Below are 17,328 nucleotides of genomic sequence, written 5' to 3'. Positions count from 1 at the left end.
AACGTATTTAGAGTATTCCAAAGTAGAGGGATTGTAATATGGGTATGTTTTGGCTCCCAGAAGCAGATTTTAAAACCTTCAAAGGGAGGAGTGTGTTTTCAGACACCCTGTCAGCCATGATTTGCATGAGACGGATGATAAGGCACCAAAGCAAGCAGGAGGCATGATAAGACCAGCTCAGATTTCTCTACACAACCAAACAGAAGCTTTCTGAAACAAGTATTAAGAGTTTGGATTCTTTTTGTTGTTCCCCAGCTTTGTTTTGTAATTATTTCACTGTAAATGACCATTACTGTGTAAATTAAGGCAAACTGTCATCTCAATAATAAAAAAAAAGCCTAAAAATGAAAACTGTACTGTGTTAAGTGAAGTGCTGAGTGGATGTAATAAACAGGCAGGAAGCAATGACGCAGCCAACATTCATAAAGTATAAAGTTAAACCTTTATTTTTATAGGCATACACTATACACAGCATTAACCTTCATGTTGTTCAATACTACTCAAGGAGAGCTCATTTGAAATGAGCAAGCTTTCAATGAAATACACTTACAGTGCATTGCAAATGTATCCACTCTCCTTGTAGTTTATTTTAAGATTTGAAAATTTTACAGAATCAAATCCGTTTGTAGTGATTTTATGTGATAGACCAACACAAAAAGCATAAGGAAAAACATGCATATTAATTTTACAAATAAAAAAGAAAAATGTGGTGTGTTTGATAATCTGATGTCCATTATGTGTGGAGGAAAACCCCCAATTACCATGTAGATTGTAAAAAACAAAATCTACACGGTAACCACGGAAACAGGCTTTCCTGTTTATTCTGACAGGTAAGCCTAGTCAGAATAAAATTAAAACAATTAAAACATCTGAAATACTGACTTGTGGCAAGTGGAAGTTCACTTTTCAGCAAACATTAGGCCAGCTGTAAAGTAGATACAATGCTTAAATGTTTATATTCAATATTTTCCTCATTCAATCTCAGCTTAAACTATTTTCCAGGGTGGAACTGATGAAAATATCAGTCTGTTTATGTCCAAAGCTGGTGGAGAAATACCCCAAAAGTGGATGTATATGTGTCCAAATAATTGAAATGCTAAGTTGTTTCTTTTCGCAATTGTGTACTATTTTGTATTGATCCATTACATAAAACCCATCGTTGGTAGTTGTAATGTGATAAAACAATGTCAGGAGACCAAATGAAAGCAGAGTGAAAACCTTTGCAAGACACTGTATAATAAAGTGGACTTCAAAAAAAGCATGGTAAATTAAATGTTACACAATGGGTAATTTAGCTTTTTCCTTACTTAATAACCTTTCTCTGTTTGTTTTATACAACGTATCACATGCACATTATATGAGCTTTTTAGTGAATAATCTTTTGGCACTTCTTTTAAATGTTAAAGGAAGACACTTACTCTTACTATTTTACTTTATTATCATGGTATGATGATGTTTATATGTTTGCTGTATATACAACGATCTGAGTACCAATTCTGGAATTTTGTGAGGCAAGACCTCTTCTTTGCCATCTAAAGTTACATTCAGTCAGTCGGTTTGTCATCTAGTTGCCTATTTTTGCAGAACATTGATATAAATGAGCTTATTTCATGGCAGAAATGTGTTAATGATGCAAGCTTTTCAGTGGAACAGTCAGGGTATAACGTTATTATCCACAATACTACGCAACCGAACAGGAAAAGCATCTGACTGAAGCTAAAGCACTTGGCTAACACGTTTAGTTGGTGATGTGTCAAAAGACAGCACATGCACTTCACTGATCTACATTATGTATGCTGAAAAAGCTTGCATAACGTACAGAGATGTTGAACGAAGGCCATATAGATATAGAAAGAAAGCTAAGTCATGTCCACTTCCCGCTCTATTCCCACGTACTTCAGAGCATCAGCTTGGCTGTATCTGTGGGTGGAAACAGTAAGTCAAGAAGCAAGTAAATGAGCAGGTAAAAATGCATAGACTGCATAGACTATTTTTCTCTAATGCTACATTTAAACTAAAGCCCTTCAACCCCACCTGTAGTCAAAGAAGAGCTCTTCCCCCTGCAAGATGGCTCGCTTGGCGAAGATTCCAATACGGTGGTCTCCATTAACCATCACAACTGCATTGGCAATGAGAGCAACATCAGCGAAGAAAAGTCTTTAGAAAACCTTGAATTCATTCTGCCAATGAAACACTCACCTTTAGCATAGCAGTTGGGGTTAACTGAATGATTTGCAAATCGAATTTTGTTCCCCTTTCGTGTGGCATCCACTACAAAATCTGTAGAGACAGAATTGAAGGGTTAGTTCAGGATTTTTCAAGACTTGCAGAGTTAGAATTATATATTTATGTGAACTTTTAAGTACCATTAAAAAGATTTGTATGGGAAGATTATTACTGAAGAGACTGACTTATTAATTACATTAGAAATGGTGGTTGGTGGAGGTATGCCACCAATGATCTTCTTGGGTCAAACATGAGCTGAGAGCGGAACATAAAAAGTATTTTCCTTCTGACTAGCCAACAGCTTCAGAGTCCAGGTGCAACAAAGTTGAATTTATATAATAAGTGAACGCGGTATGAGTCTTCTCTACTCCAATTAGGTTTTACCTTTATAAGCTTAATACAGAACATCACTTCAAACTACCTTTCAAAGCAATTTTTAATTCCAACTTAAACAAATAGTAAAGCATTGCAGTAAGAATAGAAAAAAACCTGCCGTTGTTCAAATTGAAAAGGAAGCTTGACATGTATTTGTCGTAAATCCTTCCTCGTCGGTCTGCCTCATCTTGAGAGATCAGCTGCAGACAGAAGTGAAAGAATTAAAATCAACCCTAAGAAACTGTGAAAAAGTCTAATTAAACTGCATGGACTTGCCTCTCCGCAGTACTCAGAGATAAATTCATTCTTCTGCACAGGCTCTTTGATGAATGTTCCCCAACCAGCAACATCTGATGGAGCCAGCAGCAGATGCTGAAAGAGAAGCCATAAGTAGGAGTTTGCTTTCATGATGCACAACATCTGAATATCAGACTATTAGTGTAGCACTATTGTCTTTAACTTTCATGAACCTTTTTAAGGCCTCTTTGGATGCTGCAGTTCTTACAGGACACCACTTTGCTGTCCCAGTGGTCGGCAGCTCCACAGGTCATGCAGAGATCTGGGTCACACTCTCGTACGGCCAGGTAGCATGGACACTGCTTGGTGTTGCACTGGGTTTTACATCGGCAGCCTGGGAAACGGTTCTGGCCTGCAAAACATTTAGATACAAGGAAACTGCTTTTGCAATTGAACCAGTTTCCTTGTTCAATTGCTAGTTAACACATATAGTGACTGTCAATCGCATCCACAGAAACAAGGTAAGGATGATTTAGTGAAGGTCAAACGAGCATTGAAAAGTGAATAAAACGGATTTAAGTGACTTTGTCCGTAGCAATTTCTTTCACGCAAGACAAACTAGTTTGAGCATTTCAGAAACTGTTGATCTACTGGGGTTTTATGCATTTTTTAGGGTCTATGGAGGACAGTCCAAAAGAGAAAAAAACATCCAGTGATACCTGGTTGATATCAGAGATGAGAGAATATAAGTCAGACCAGGTTGAGATTACAAAGGGCAAAAAGATGATGGCAGAAAAATTATCTCTGAACATGTGAGTCAACCTTAAAGCAGATAGAGTACAACAGAGAAGACCACACAACAGGTAAGACTAAAAATGAACTGCAACAGATTGGAAAAATATTGCTTGGACTAGTGGGTCTCGATTTTAGCCACAACATTCGGATGGGGGCGTCAAACTATGGCATAAACAATGTGAAAGCCTGCATCTGTTTTGCCGGTGGGGGCGGTGGTACAAGGATGTAGGGGATATTTTTTGCACATTCTTGGGCACTTAGTAACAAATGAGCAACTCTTAAACACCACAGCATACCCGAGTATTGTTGCTGACCATGTCCATTCCTTTGTGACCACAGTGCACCCATATTCTGCTGCTATTCTACAAGTAAGACAACATGTATCTTATTAATATTTGATGTCTTGTTGAATAGTTGAAGTAAAGCCTTAAGGAAGTTCTGAAGGATAAAGGTATCTAATCCTGTGTACCTTAACGTGGTTGGTAAGGCCAAATAAAGAGCCCTCTACTGGCAGAAATGCTGACGTACAACTTTAAAGAGCGCAACATCCTCTGGGCAGAAAAAGAAAAACATGGAGCAATAATAACCTAAATGTTTTAATCATAAGATAAAACTATCTATAACATAAAACCCAGACATATTTTTGTTTCTCTTTGAGGTGCTCTTTAATCCCCCGTTCCTTTCCTCTCTGGGGTTTACGTGTCAAGCTTTTTCAGACTGGAAGAGTTTGACTCATACCGATGATGCTGTATATCAGGCACAGAGCCTCTGACATCCCTTTGATTCCTTTCCAAGTCTATGGAGCACACACATGTGGAAAAGAAGGCTGCTTCCTGTTTGGCAGCGGTGTTCCTCTGCTACGGGAAAAGGCGGCGTAACATGGAGAAGGGAGGAGAGTGAAAAAGAAAAAAAAAAAAAAAGATTTTTTCCAAGCCTCTCTCTTTATCTGTTGTTAACCCTCCAGAGGGCGGATTGCAAAGCTGGTTCCACCACCATGTGGACGTTTTGGGAAAAGCTTCTCTGGGTCACACCTGCTGTAGTGAAAGCCTAATTATAAATGCAGCTTTGTGGTAAAACACAACAATCTATTCCCACCAAAAGATGATTTGCTCTCTGACCACTGCCAAAATACAGTTTATATTTCACATTCTGCATTTCTGCTCCTTTGTGGCAAGAAGGACTCAAAAAAAAAAAAAAAATGGTTTCAGCGATAACCATGGTAATAAAGAGCAGACTGAATGCATATACTTTCTGTGAGCATCACAAGTAAAAATCATCCATTTTCTGAGAAATTCTTGACAGGTGAAAAGCAAACGGTGACACTCACACTGGTGTTCGCACTGACAGAACTTCTCGCAAAAATTCTGGGTCATCACACAGGGGCAGGAGCTGTCGCATGGGTGGTCGGGGTGGTCACATGGCTGATAGTTGTACACCTGATTGGAGGAGTTATCTGGAGCAACATGGGGGAAAAAGCAGAACGATCAACGCTACAAGCTGTGCTAAGTGTTCCAGGTCAAGGAGAAGCAAAAATCATATGTGAAGATAAATTTACCTTTTTTCAGCTGAATCTTTGCCCATAACCTACAAGAACAAACAATTTAAGACTCTTTACAAAAGATCCTACAGATCCTATTTACAGACAGAAAAATACAATCATCAAATAACAGACAGATTAAGAGTACATAAACTAAAATGTAATTCTAGTTATTAATCAATGCTGTCACATTTATTTTATTAATCCAATTTGTAAAACGTTTTCTATCTAAAGAAACCTAGCAGATGGTATCAAGTCACTGATTTTACTCTTTCTGAACGGGCCTGTAGGGACAGTGGATAATTGATTGCATAGAGTTATTGACTTTGCAGTCATCACTTATAACAAGCATGCATGTCATGCCAGTAAACAGTAAGGACTCCCAGTAAGAACCAGTGGTTGTGACTGAATGGGTTTAAAAGGCCAGATCAGTAACATAAAAAAACCCTAAACCTTATGAAAGAAAAAAACAGAGTTAATGGTGAATGATTATGTTGTGTTTGAAACTGGATAGTATTTTTGTTTTCCTATGCTGCAAATTTGCCATTACTGGCAGTCTCTTTTTCCTATTTTCTTATGTTCACCTCTCTTTGAAATTGCTTTTCAAATTGAGTTTGAAATGTGACCAAGTTATGTTCAATCACAGGATATGAACATAACTGAAAAGCACTGCCACATAACAGGCAGCAACTTGCCTGTGTTTCCTTTTCTTCTTTTGGGGTGAGATGCCTCCATCTACCAAAGGGACCCGGTGGATCAGAACCTCTTTCGCTGCAAACTCGTAGACCTGTGAGAAAGGTCAACAACAGCCATGTCAACCAACAAACCTGTCACACATACACACAATTACAACAACTTTGTCCTTATAGCAATGACATTGTGCAATATTGTGCAACCTGTGTACACTACTAAATAATCTGTGTCAAAATGTCCTGCTTTGTTCCATCTTCTGCTTTCACAACCAGAGCGCAGCAACCAGATGCAAGAGTGTATCTGCACACACACGCAAACACGCACGCACACAAACCACCGCTGGCTGCCAAAACCCAGATTTGGCCTCTTCCCCAGGACACAGACATGCATAACGCTGCAGCTGGTTTCAGCATTTTCACAGAGTGAAGCAGTAGGCGGGACCTTCGCAACATAAGCAGAGCTGCTACAGTCCAATACAGACTGTGTTGCTTTCTGATAAAAAGGGACCTCCAGGAGTAGAAATGAAATAAACAGGCTGGATCAATGTCTCCGACATGGATCGACACTGTAACACTGACCACTAATACAACTAAGAAAAAGAAAAAAATATTAATAGCAGCCCAGAAGAGGCTAAAATGACAGCAGATGTTGCCTCTTTTAAAACTTAGATTACATGTAACTATGAGAAATGTCACATATGGTAAAAATCCCTGTTTATGGGGCCACATGCAATATAATGTTCTAGTCAGTCCAATTAGGTGCTCCATAAAACCACAAGCTCACTATGCATCTGTCATTACACAGGAACTACCTCAAATGTAACAAAAACAAACAAACAAACAAAAAACATCTACAGTATGTTTTTCGCTTTGTGTCCAAATAACCATGTGTCATTTTAGGATAAGACAAAAAACACGTTTCTAACAACAGATGTTAGATGTTAGTATGTTTCTTTAGTATATTTTACATATTCTACAAAAACATTGAAGATGGGCTGTTTAAATACATCGAAGCAGAGCCCACTTAACGAAAGATGATGTTCCTTGAGTCATTTAAATCTAAATTTCGGTTTGATCTCGTCGAACCTCTGCACAACGTTTTCCTTAGTTCAAATCGCTCAATCACAAATATGCATAGAACTCTCCAGAAACCCTGAGAAACAGACCGATAGCTTGACTATGCTCTTCTTAAAACTTATATTGCTCAACTTAAACGTACCCATCATGAAAATCATGTAAAAAAAAAAAAGTCAGTTTCTCTAACATTTACCTTGAAGCCCATAAAAAACCCTAAAATGCCTTTAAGGGGCTTAAAGCAAGCTCTTACAGCTGTTGAAACCATGTGTTTATGTCATACAGAAAGGATCTGCAAGATTATCTTTCATAGGAAACAAACCTTTGCTCTGTATGAAAATACATAAAGATTAAAGTTTGCCTCAGAGAACACCAAAACTTCGAGATTAGTGTTCTTAAGACAAAATAGTCTAAAATTGGATTATTTGGACGTTATATGTTGCAAAAACCAAATACAACTCCATAGAATCCATGATGAATTCTACAGTATGAGAAGATTTGTGTGGGAAGACAGGAGACAGTTTGAAAAAAAAAAAGTAAAATAAAGCAGAGTTGGACACATTTTTTGCTTTTATTTTTTGTTTACTGATTAAAACGAGGTCATTTTTTGTTGTTCAAGTTCAGTGAAATCCCTTTCAACTGACATGTGAACATTTTGTAAGGAAGTAAAAAGAAAAATGTTTATGCAAAATGTGAGTATAATTTTTTTTACCTGTTTGCAGTTCTTGGTACCAATGAGACGTGCAATGGAGCAGAAGTTGTTAAAGTATGTGCCGTGCAGCACCCTGAAGAGTGACTCCTCAGCTCCACTCCACTGGACCACACAGCACTCCTGCTGCTCCATTTCATCTTCACCTGGACGCAGCTTGGTTGGAGTCTGGCAGCGGGAATTTCCCTCTATTACACACACACACACACACACACACACACACACACACACACACACACACACACACGCAGGCAAAAACACGGTTTTGTGAAAAGGCTAGAAAAAAATTGTGTAATTCTTTTTGGAAAAGTTTTTGAAGATCTTACCTGCCTTTAAAACACATTCCTTTTTTTATTGTTGAATATTGTATCTTGTTATGCCCACAAACGCCAGTGTATTACATTTGGATTTTATGCGAAAGACCAAATTGTTTTAAGTTTTCTACATATTTTTTGTAAATAAAATGGTACATTTGTCTTCTGCTTTGTTGGGTTAATAGCATGTAGAATCTAGAAAATATATTCACTGCAATAACAGCAGCAGGTTTTTGTGCTGATTCGCAGCTTTGTAGAACTACATACCGAATTTTTTTTGCTCATTCCTTCTTGCAAAAAAGCTCATATTCAGTCAGATTATATTACATGTTCACAAGTTGCATTTTGCATGTTAGCCAAAAACCTCGATGTTCTCATTTTCTCATCACTTTTTTCACATAACAGAATGATTTCTGAATATTAAATTATTTTAATTAGACACTATCAATTGACATTTCTGTACAAGATGACTGTATTTCCATTGACACACACACATTTGATGGAAGATTTTGGATATTCAAAACTGATGCTCTTAACATCCCGAGGACAAGCTGGAGAGGTGAATGTTGCCTGGCAACAGGCTGAATGGAGCACTGGTGTGGCCACATGCTCCAGCTTCTTCATGCGCTGCATCAGTCTGCTGAACAATCTGTTTTTCCACATTATCTTTACACGTGTGATAAAGTGTGCTGAGTCACTGGCTAAGCACCAGCAATTTCCCACACCGGCTTCAAGAGAGGAACTGATTAAAAGGAAGATGAAAAATTCAAAAATCCAGTGGACGGTTCTCTTATTTCGTTCTTTCCGCTTTCTACATCAAGATGTAAGCAAGAAATGTAAAAGAAAAAAAGATGAGGAAAAGGCAGGGTTTGTATGGAGGCTGATTCATGCAAAAATAATGGTTGGTATATTTTGGTTGGCAACAGACAGCTGATATTGGGAGAAGATGTGAGAGGAGAGAGCAGGATGTGACTTGAAAGCTGTAATCTGCAGCCAAATGTTCATATTTCAGTCGGGGAGCAGTGAGTCAAGCAACACAGTCATGCAGAAGCTAGGAAAATGGGGGGAGGTTTATGGTAAATGATGCATCTATTCAATGACTCAGTGCATCTGTGTCTGCACTGTACAAACCCACAGACAGGGGTGCAACTACATATTATTCAGGTGGATGCAAAAACATAAATCGGCGCCCCCCCAAGACAAAGACACGTGTTTACATGTGCGCAAGGTGAAGGAGTGTAAGGGTGCGGTGAAGTGTATGCGAAGGCATCATCGGCGCCGCCCCCTCCAGACGGGGTTTTGACGCCCCCTCTGGTGCAGTGCCCCTATGCGTTGCATGCACTGCATACCCACTTTTAGCGCCACTGCCCACAGAGCAGACAAATTTAATTGCCTACCTATAAACACATTATCACATTTATTTCCAAGTGGCTGCAATTATAGATTTTTTCTTTCCTGCTTTTTAAAATGGAAAAAAAAATCCCTCTTTCAGTAAGAGGAGTGCAATACCTGAGGAGGAAGTGGTTTCGTGGTCACTTTCACCCTCCTTGCCTTCCTCAGCAGACCCAGTTGGTCCAGAACCGCTGGAACCGGCGGGTCGCTGCTGCCTCCGTCGCCTACGAGATCTCTGCGACCGTAACATGTTCCGATCTACGAACTCTTTAGCTCCTTTCTGCACAAATGAAGTGTTGATGGGGGGAAAACACAATGAGCACTGAGATGTAGAACATATCCTGAGCACAGAGTGCATGGACTGGGTATACCTGTAACAGGAAGCAGTCTTCCCCACACGGTTCAGTCTCCATGCGGATCTCCTTGCTCTTCCTCTTGTAAACATTGGGTGTTGCATGAAAAGCTTCATGAACAGAGACAATGCATTCTCACTACCTGCTGCACGAATTGCAACATTCAATGCAAACATTAATAAAATATTGCAATCGTAATATATTGATCAGAGTCTTAAATCAAACAAAGAAAAGGCTATTACGGTGGAGGAAACAGTCGTATTTGAAGCAACGTCTACAGAAGAGCGTGTGGAAGGAATGCAACGACTGCTCCCTCTGCACAGATTTTGCAAAAGGCCCATCTAAGTTGGGAGTGCAGAGGGGGGGAAGTTTTACTGGGCCTGGTGGCTCCTGTAGATCCTTGTACCTGTGAAGAATATGGAAAACATGTCAAAGTTTTAAAGAAATAAGAGATGCACTGATCTGATATTAATATCTATGTTGGTCCAGATGTTGAAAAAAGTTCTATATATGTGCCTAATCCATAAAGCTTGCAGAAACAAACTTTATGTTGTTAATTCACGAATTAATTGCTATTAACCCAATTTTTAAGTCACATTTTCACTTTGCAAACCAAAGTGGATCAAAATTCCTCCACAGTGCTGCAAAAGAATCACCACCTGCCGTTGCAAAAGCTAGATGGGATTTGTTGCCGCCAAGGTTGGCACATCCAGTTGGAGGGGGCAATTACTTATTCACATATGGCTATGTAGCTTTGTTTTCCTTAAATTAAATAACTGTTTGAAAACAGCATTTTGGGCTAACTTTCTTTCTTTGATATATTAGTTCACTATTGTTAAATAGCCATTTGTTCATACAGGCTGCCACAGGGTGTACTAACTTTTTCACATGACTGTAAGGAACAGAACAAATCTGAAAGGGGCCAAATGCTTCTTATGCCACCATAGGATGTTTCTAAGGTCTTTCAGCTCCTGACACAACTATCCTTTGAGTATGAGAGCCAGCGAGGAACCCAGAATTCTTAATTCACCTCTCGCTGCTTACATCTCCATGGTGAACGCTAAGCAACAGGCTGATGATCGCGGTGCAAATAGATCCCATTGACTACACTTTTCTTACTTTTCCTTCAGCTCCTCTGTGGTGCCCTTGTAGGGAAACATCGAGGCGATGGCTGTAAATATCTTATCGTTGGGGATCCTCTTGCTGCCGGACACATCTTTCACTTTTGGGAAACAAAGCAGGGAGTGTTACACAAGTGAACCAGATATGACCAAACATCAGGTTTTCATACAGATGCATAAACACTGATTATGCAACAAGGGTGTTTACACAATTACGAACAAGACATTGTCTCCTATTCTCAAGAACAGATCAGCAGTAATTGTTCTTAATGGTTGTACTTTCTTGTACTCTTGTAATTTATAGCATCCTTGTACATGCATGCTGAGTGGGTCCATTTCACAATTGTTGGGAAAGTGTGTAGTTACCACTAAATCCAAACACAGCTCTGTAATAGGAGTCCGGGCATATCAGTGTCATGAACAAACAAGTTCCCTCAAACAAGGGAAAACAGGGCAGCTTTAAAGCCACCATGTCAGTTCAAGAGCTGCTGTGGCAGGACGACCTTGTGACAGCTGCATGGTGTAAAAAAGAAGAACAGTATGTGCCTTGTTCACGCTGAAGCACTCTAAACACAGATACTCACCCTCTGTGGTGCCTCTCCTTTTTTTCCTGATTAATGTTCCAGCTTTAGTCTCTTCCGAGCCTTCCACTGAGCTCCTCCTCATCATCATCCGCTCTTCCTCTTTCTTCCATGTAACCTCTGCTGCTGTCACCCCTGCGTCCTCCTCTTCGTCTTCGTCATGGTCAGAGTATTGGCTCAAGGCATCCACAAGCTCCTTAAAGATCTCGTCGCTGATGAACCCGCCCTCTGGGACAGAAACGATTTTTTTTTTAATATCTTAAGTCATGGGTTCATGTAGAAAAAAAAATTATGTAAACCTTCAGATGAAATACATACACAGCAAATACAGTGTCCTAGAAAGGATGCATACATTTCGATATAACCACAAACTTTGGAAATAGTTTTGGTAAGTTTTTGGGATAAACCATCTGTGGTAAGACTTGAACTTGGTATTAACAGATGCTCTCCATTAAATTTGACTAAGTTTAAGCTATTTTGAAAAGAAGAAGGGGAAACATTTTCAGTCTCTACATCTGGAAATCTATTAAAGACATAGCATTTCCGGAAATCTGCGGTTGTAATGGTGTAATTGTGACAATGTCATAGGAAATAAATATATGTTTAAGGCTCTGCCTACCCCTGTCACCATGAACGCCATCATAGTTGTCAATGAGTTCCTCTAAGAAGGCCTCATCCTGTTCAAGCACCTCATCACCCATGTAGGGAATGTTGTGTAGGAAAGTTTCATCCTCCACCTAAAAGAAACAACTCCTTTTGGTGCTTCATTCAACAAAATAACATTAAATGTTCCTAAGTGTTATAAAGCTTAAAACCCAATACAATAATACATCAGCCATGAACAGTAGAGTGCAAAAACAATATCAAAAGATGGTATATGATACCATGAAGTTGTGCTGCAGTGGTGACCACGAGTACATGAAAGGGATTCCTGCCACCGTAGACAGAGGTTTCATTGGAACGGCCTGAGAATTAAATCCCGGGAACCCGAACTCCACTGCACACATCTGGAAGAGGATCAGAGGTGAGGTGAACATGACCATACTCTGAATGAGTCTTCTGGATAATTATAATTTGACACAGATGCTGTTTTGGCTCAGACAGGGAAAGCAAATACATTACAGTGAAACTCAACAGCATGTGGGAACATAAAGATACCGCTATATTTTCAAACTGTTTGGGTTATGAGCTCACTTAAGTCATCAGTTCCCTTTGTCACTGCCTATTTAGGCTCCACTTATCCCAACCGCTCTCCTTTTAAAAGAATGTACCTTCTTATTTGCCAGAGATCCACTAAAGGTTGAGACAGGGATGGCCTGAATCCTGAGCTTGGACCACTCTGTATTCAGGAGATTAGTCTGCAGCTCAATCTTTTGCCTGTTGGACATGAACAAGCTCTGGAAACACAAAAAGACCAAATCAGATAAAACTCAAATGAAGGGGATAAACCACATACACATAGCAGTCTCTTTCCAACGTTCACGGACATTAATCTATAAACCATGTGTCAATGACTGGTTTAACCCACCTTGACCTCGTCTACTTTTTTAAGGCGTTTTAACTGGCGAAGGCGCATATACTCAGACTTGACCCTCCTTCTCCACTCTAGGAGACTGCGGGAAGGGATAAAGGAGCCAGGTTGAGGCCTTGGAGTTGATGGGACAGCACTGGTGCCAGAGGCCGGGGCTGCAGCAGCTGTTTCTTCCATCATTCCTTAAAAAGCCAAAAAGAGTATTCAGCAAGCAAGTTGAACCTCGTTGTAGATTCAAATTTTCCATTGTTAGCCTGTTATCTGGCCTAAGAAGCACAGCAACAATTTTATAGTTTGCAGTAGTTTTGTGAGATAGCCCATATAATTTTAAAATAATCCCATTAATTTTTTTCCACACAATTTATATTGTGTGAAAAAAATGACTAATATATCATGTCAATAAACTTTACCAGACAAACAAATTCATGAAATATCAATTTAAAAAGAATTATAATTCAAAACAAATCAGTCCATTCAATTCCAAATCATATGCAGCACCAGCCATAGGTTTCCATACACTCACTATTAGCATGAATGTCATAGTGATGCTTTTAATATATTATTCTTTATGTCTAGAATTATATCACAGCAAACAGCTTGAATTGTGTGCTTATGTTTAAATTTGATGTACATTTTCTAGCATCACACTGAGGGTCTATAACTGCCAGAGATACTGTTGGTTGACACAATAAAAAAGGACTACTCTCAGATTCTTTAATTTCAACTCAAATCAAACACTAGATTGGCTGAAATCGGAACTCCACTGGTTGTTCAATCAGGACAGCGATCAGAAATACAGATAAAATCTTTCTGTGGAAAAGGTAGAAGAGGCTGGAGTTAACTTTAAAATGCATGTCATCAATCTGCAACTCATAACAGACATTATGTCGCCAAATATTAGTGTGAACATGTGCAGACACTTGACTTTCAATGTTAAATCTTAGACAAACTCTACAATAAATCCAACATTGTGCACACAATTCTTGTTTTTTATATGATATAAAGTTATTATATTCTTTAAAAAGGCTTAAATACATCCATGTCATTCATGTTGAAGATAAGGGCATCAACATTAAGTCCTGTATGTTCCTAATGATTGTATAAAATATAGTCAGTCAGTTGATCATATAATGCAAATTAGTGAAAAAAAAAGTTGTTAAAGTAATTTATTCTTCAAGAAGCCTTCAGTATGACACAATCTCGTTTTCCAGAAGAATGCTCTTCCCTATTTACCCTAAATGTAACCCTCTTTGAAATACTGCCCCCTTCTGTTGGCAAAACAAAATTGCCATCCTCTGGAGAAAACAAGCCTACCGTCCGGGTGATTTAAACTGCACCATGTTTTCTAATTATTTTTAAAGGGCGGCCATTACAAAAGCAGTGGGCAATTTTTGTGGCCTGTAAATAAGGTCTAAGAGTTAAACAGCGTGGAGCATCCACATTGCTACGAAGTGGGCGTGCCTCAACAGAGCAGAAAAGTGCGTAGTACAGTTTTTCTGTGCTTCATCATGGCCCGAGTGAGCATCTACATCACTGTTTGCGCCAGAACCCCCTCAGAAATAAGCATTAAGGCAAAACTTAGCGCCGAAATCAGCGATAGGGGGTTTGATCGAGGAGGAGGAAGCTTGCAAACGTGTGGTTAACAACGCAGATGAAGTGCGCTGCGTCCTCTGGGTGCAGCCACGGCAGCTACACGGTGCCCATTTAAATGGGGAACACTTTAGCGACGTGCCCACCCAAGCTCCACAATGACGGCGCGGCATTCTGGCACACGCGTTTGCACGTCTACATCCACACAGCAACTGTCGCGATTATTAAATACCTTTAAATCCTCGCGTCCTCTCTGTTGCGACAACAGCCCCGCAATGCGATCAAGTCCCTCTCTCTGTACGTGTGTGTAGGAAAGAGAGTGAGTGAGAGAGAGAGAGAGTGTGTCCGTGTGTGTGTTGGTGTGTGCGTGCTGGACAAATTAAGGCTGTCTTTGGTTTGGATCTGACGCAGGTATCGTCTCCATGCGTGAGGATGTCAGAGAAATCCCAGCGTTGTCCGCGGACATGGTGCTGGAAGGCTTGTTGTTGTAGCTTACAGATAGCTACGCACTTAGCTCAACCCAAGCAGGATAGTGACGTATTTATTATGATGCAGCCTTTCCAAGAAGAGGAGCCAGGATTTATGCATATTCTGCGTCTTGGGAATAAAAAGTAGCTCGGAGCAGCCGCGGCTCAGCCATTACTCGCACACTCAGGAACTGATTAACTGTTCGGAGGGTTATGGTCATATACATACTCAAGCATAATTCTCTTTAGGCCTGCGGTTAGTGGTCAGCTCTTTAAAAAAAATATTAAATTCGACCGCATGTAGGTGTAAAATGCAAGCATTAAAATACATTTTGACAAAAAAAAGACGATTAAAAACAGCAAATAGCCCATAAAACGAAAAAAATAAATAAAATAACACATAGCATATCTTACAACAGAAACAGCCCTACAATATATATTACTGGTTTACAGACTAAAGTCATAATGATGAAGTAAGAGCTGGAAACCAGCTTACAGTTTTATAAAATTCCAACGGACTTCTGTCGAGAGGGAAATCAGCCTAACTGCGGTTCAACCTTTCTCCTGCAGAGGGAGCTCCATACATTTTTCTTCTCTGTGGGAAAAGACAGCGGGCTACGTGCAAATAACACGGATGCCAGGAAGATCTTGGTTGGCTACACACATTTATAATGGAGAGCAATAGCTGAACTCACCATAAAAGCTTTGCTATCAGCAGGACAAAAATCTGAAATATTGTTTTTTTTTTTTCTCTCACACGGTTAGAATTGAAATTGATGCCTTGAAGGTACTTATAACTTAATTCTCAGGTTGATGCACATATGATTTTTAATATTGTTCTGTTGTCAATTAATCATCCAAATTTAAGTGAAAATATGTTTATTCTTTTTACCCTTTCATTGCCTCTAGTGTTATTTCAGCTTTAGCCTTTTTGAGCCCTAGGATTCTAGTGCTTACAGGTGATTACCAAGGGTAGGCTCATAGCAGAACAATGTTCCTTACAACTAATGGCAATTTAGACAAAATATAGACAAAATAATATGACTGGAATGTAGTTTAGCTGTGAAAGGAAATCAAAGCTCAACCATGCAATTCGTTAAGGACATTTAAGTGACAAACACTAGTCCAAAAGATTAATTTGAAGGTTTGGTGGGGAAATCCTACAGAATCATTTTGTTTTAAGGGTGGGAAAACAAGGATCATATGGTCACTAACCCACATGTAAAATATTTGATTAATTATTTTACATGTGGATTATCACTGGGAAAGGGGAAATCCTCAATTTTCATTTATTTTTGTGATAATTCTGCACATTTATAATTCCTCTACATCTGTGCCCACATCAATATTCTCTTGAGAAAACCAAAGCTTCACTTTTATGTTGCTAAATATCTACATTAGGAATATTAAAATTTTCAGTTAACTGGATAAACAATATTTGTCAAATGATGAAAGCTCAAAAATACAATTTACCTAACAGTTTTGCACATATTGTAGGCATTTGAGTAATTATCTGAATTCACACACAAAAAAACCTTGTTTAACACACAAGGGGGCACTATATGACTAGTTCTTACAGGATGACACAATCTGTGATAATAAAACATTATTTAAACAAGATTAGTACACTTAAAATCATGCCCCCAAAACATAACAAGCTGTCTTTTTTTTCTTGCCTTGTGTTCACATAAAGCATTCTTGACTTTTTATTGAGCATTTAGAGAGAAAATTAGGATAGAGAAACTTTTCTAGATGAAATGGCAAATTTGGTGGTGTTTGATGCAGACCGTGCAATATTGATACTGAACTGTCAAACAAAAGCAAACACTCACAGAACACAAAGCTTAGAGATAAAGGCAGCAATAAGGAGGAAGTTTTTCTTTCTGTATTATGTAAACTCGATGTGTTGATGTTGGCGTGTGACTGAACCTAAGTATTACAAGCCAAACAGTCTGAAACAAAAGGTTTTGAGAATGAAAAGATGTCCAAGACAAATAACTCTGCAGTCAAGAAAAATATCTCATTAAAAAAAGCTACACATTTGCTTTAACATTCTTGGACATTTAAAACCTCTTTAACATTATTCCTTTTTAAAAAGTCAATTCATCTATGTAATGGTGCTCACAAGAATGCCTTTGATATTTAAGTGCGCGTTTCTTTTTTTGAACACTCTACCCTTTACGTGAAACTGTGCTCTCAATGTTAAGTGAAATGAAATGTGGGAGCAATTTTGGCATGAGCTATATGTGGCTTTGTTCCAAGCCCAGCAGCTGAGAAAGAGCACTTATTCTTCAGTGATACAGAGAAACACTTCAGTTTCAGACCAACTCCCCT

The 17,328-nt window shown here is 39.0% G+C and overlaps 1 protein-coding gene across 2 annotated transcripts; it reads right to left on the bottom strand.

Moving 5' to 3' along the window:
* Positions 1–419: 419 nt before the first annotated feature.
* Positions 420–15,573, bottom strand: ezh1 (enhancer of zeste 1 polycomb repressive complex 2 subunit). 2 transcript variants are annotated; one of them, XM_015040863.1, is made up of 20 exons: positions 15,491–15,573; positions 12,935–13,119; positions 12,678–12,803; positions 12,291–12,413; positions 12,026–12,143; positions 11,410–11,634; positions 10,824–10,926; positions 9,947–10,110; positions 9,723–9,814; positions 9,469–9,631; positions 7,649–7,833; positions 5,866–5,957; positions 5,189–5,217; positions 4,961–5,086; positions 3,072–3,250; positions 2,878–2,973; positions 2,720–2,801; positions 2,200–2,280; positions 2,035–2,119; positions 420–1,920 (listed from the first exon to the last, which is right to left on the bottom strand). In XM_015040863.1, exons 2-20 carry the CDS (start codon positions 13,115–13,117, stop codon positions 1,860–1,862), a joined length of 2,313 nt encoding a protein of 770 aa, XP_014896349.1. In that variant the 5' UTR covers positions 13,118–13,119; positions 15,491–15,573; the 3' UTR covers positions 420–1,859. The 2 variants fall into 2 exon arrangements, with proteins under 2 accessions (XP_014896349.1, XP_014896348.1); XM_015040862.1 differs by lacking the exon at positions 15,491–15,573 and adding an exon at positions 14,760–15,268.
* Between the last annotated feature and the right edge of the window lie 1,755 nt (positions 15,574–17,328).

The sequence above is a fragment of the Poecilia latipinna genome, unplaced genomic scaffold (assembly GCF_001443285.1).
Source record: "Poecilia latipinna isolate Pla-1442-1.1 unplaced genomic scaffold, P_latipinna-1.0 Scaffold531, whole genome shotgun sequence".
Taxonomy (NCBI): Eukaryota; Metazoa; Chordata; class Actinopteri; order Cyprinodontiformes; family Poeciliidae; genus Poecilia; species Poecilia latipinna.
This window is presented reverse-complemented; position numbering and strand designations above follow the sequence as displayed.

Coding starts and splice junctions, on each gene's coding strand:
- ezh1 (XM_015040863.1), bottom strand. CDS start 13,117: ATGATGGAAGAAACAGCTGCTGCAGCCCCGGCCTCTGGCACCAGTGCT. Junction 10,111..10,823: donor ACAGAGGAGCTGAAGGAAAA/GTAAGAAAAGTG, acceptor TATTCTTCACAG/GTACAAGGATCTACAGGAGC. Junction 9,632..9,722: donor AAGACTGCTTCCTGTTACAG/GTATACCCAGTC, acceptor TCATTTGTGCAG/AAAGGAGCTAAAGAGTTCGT.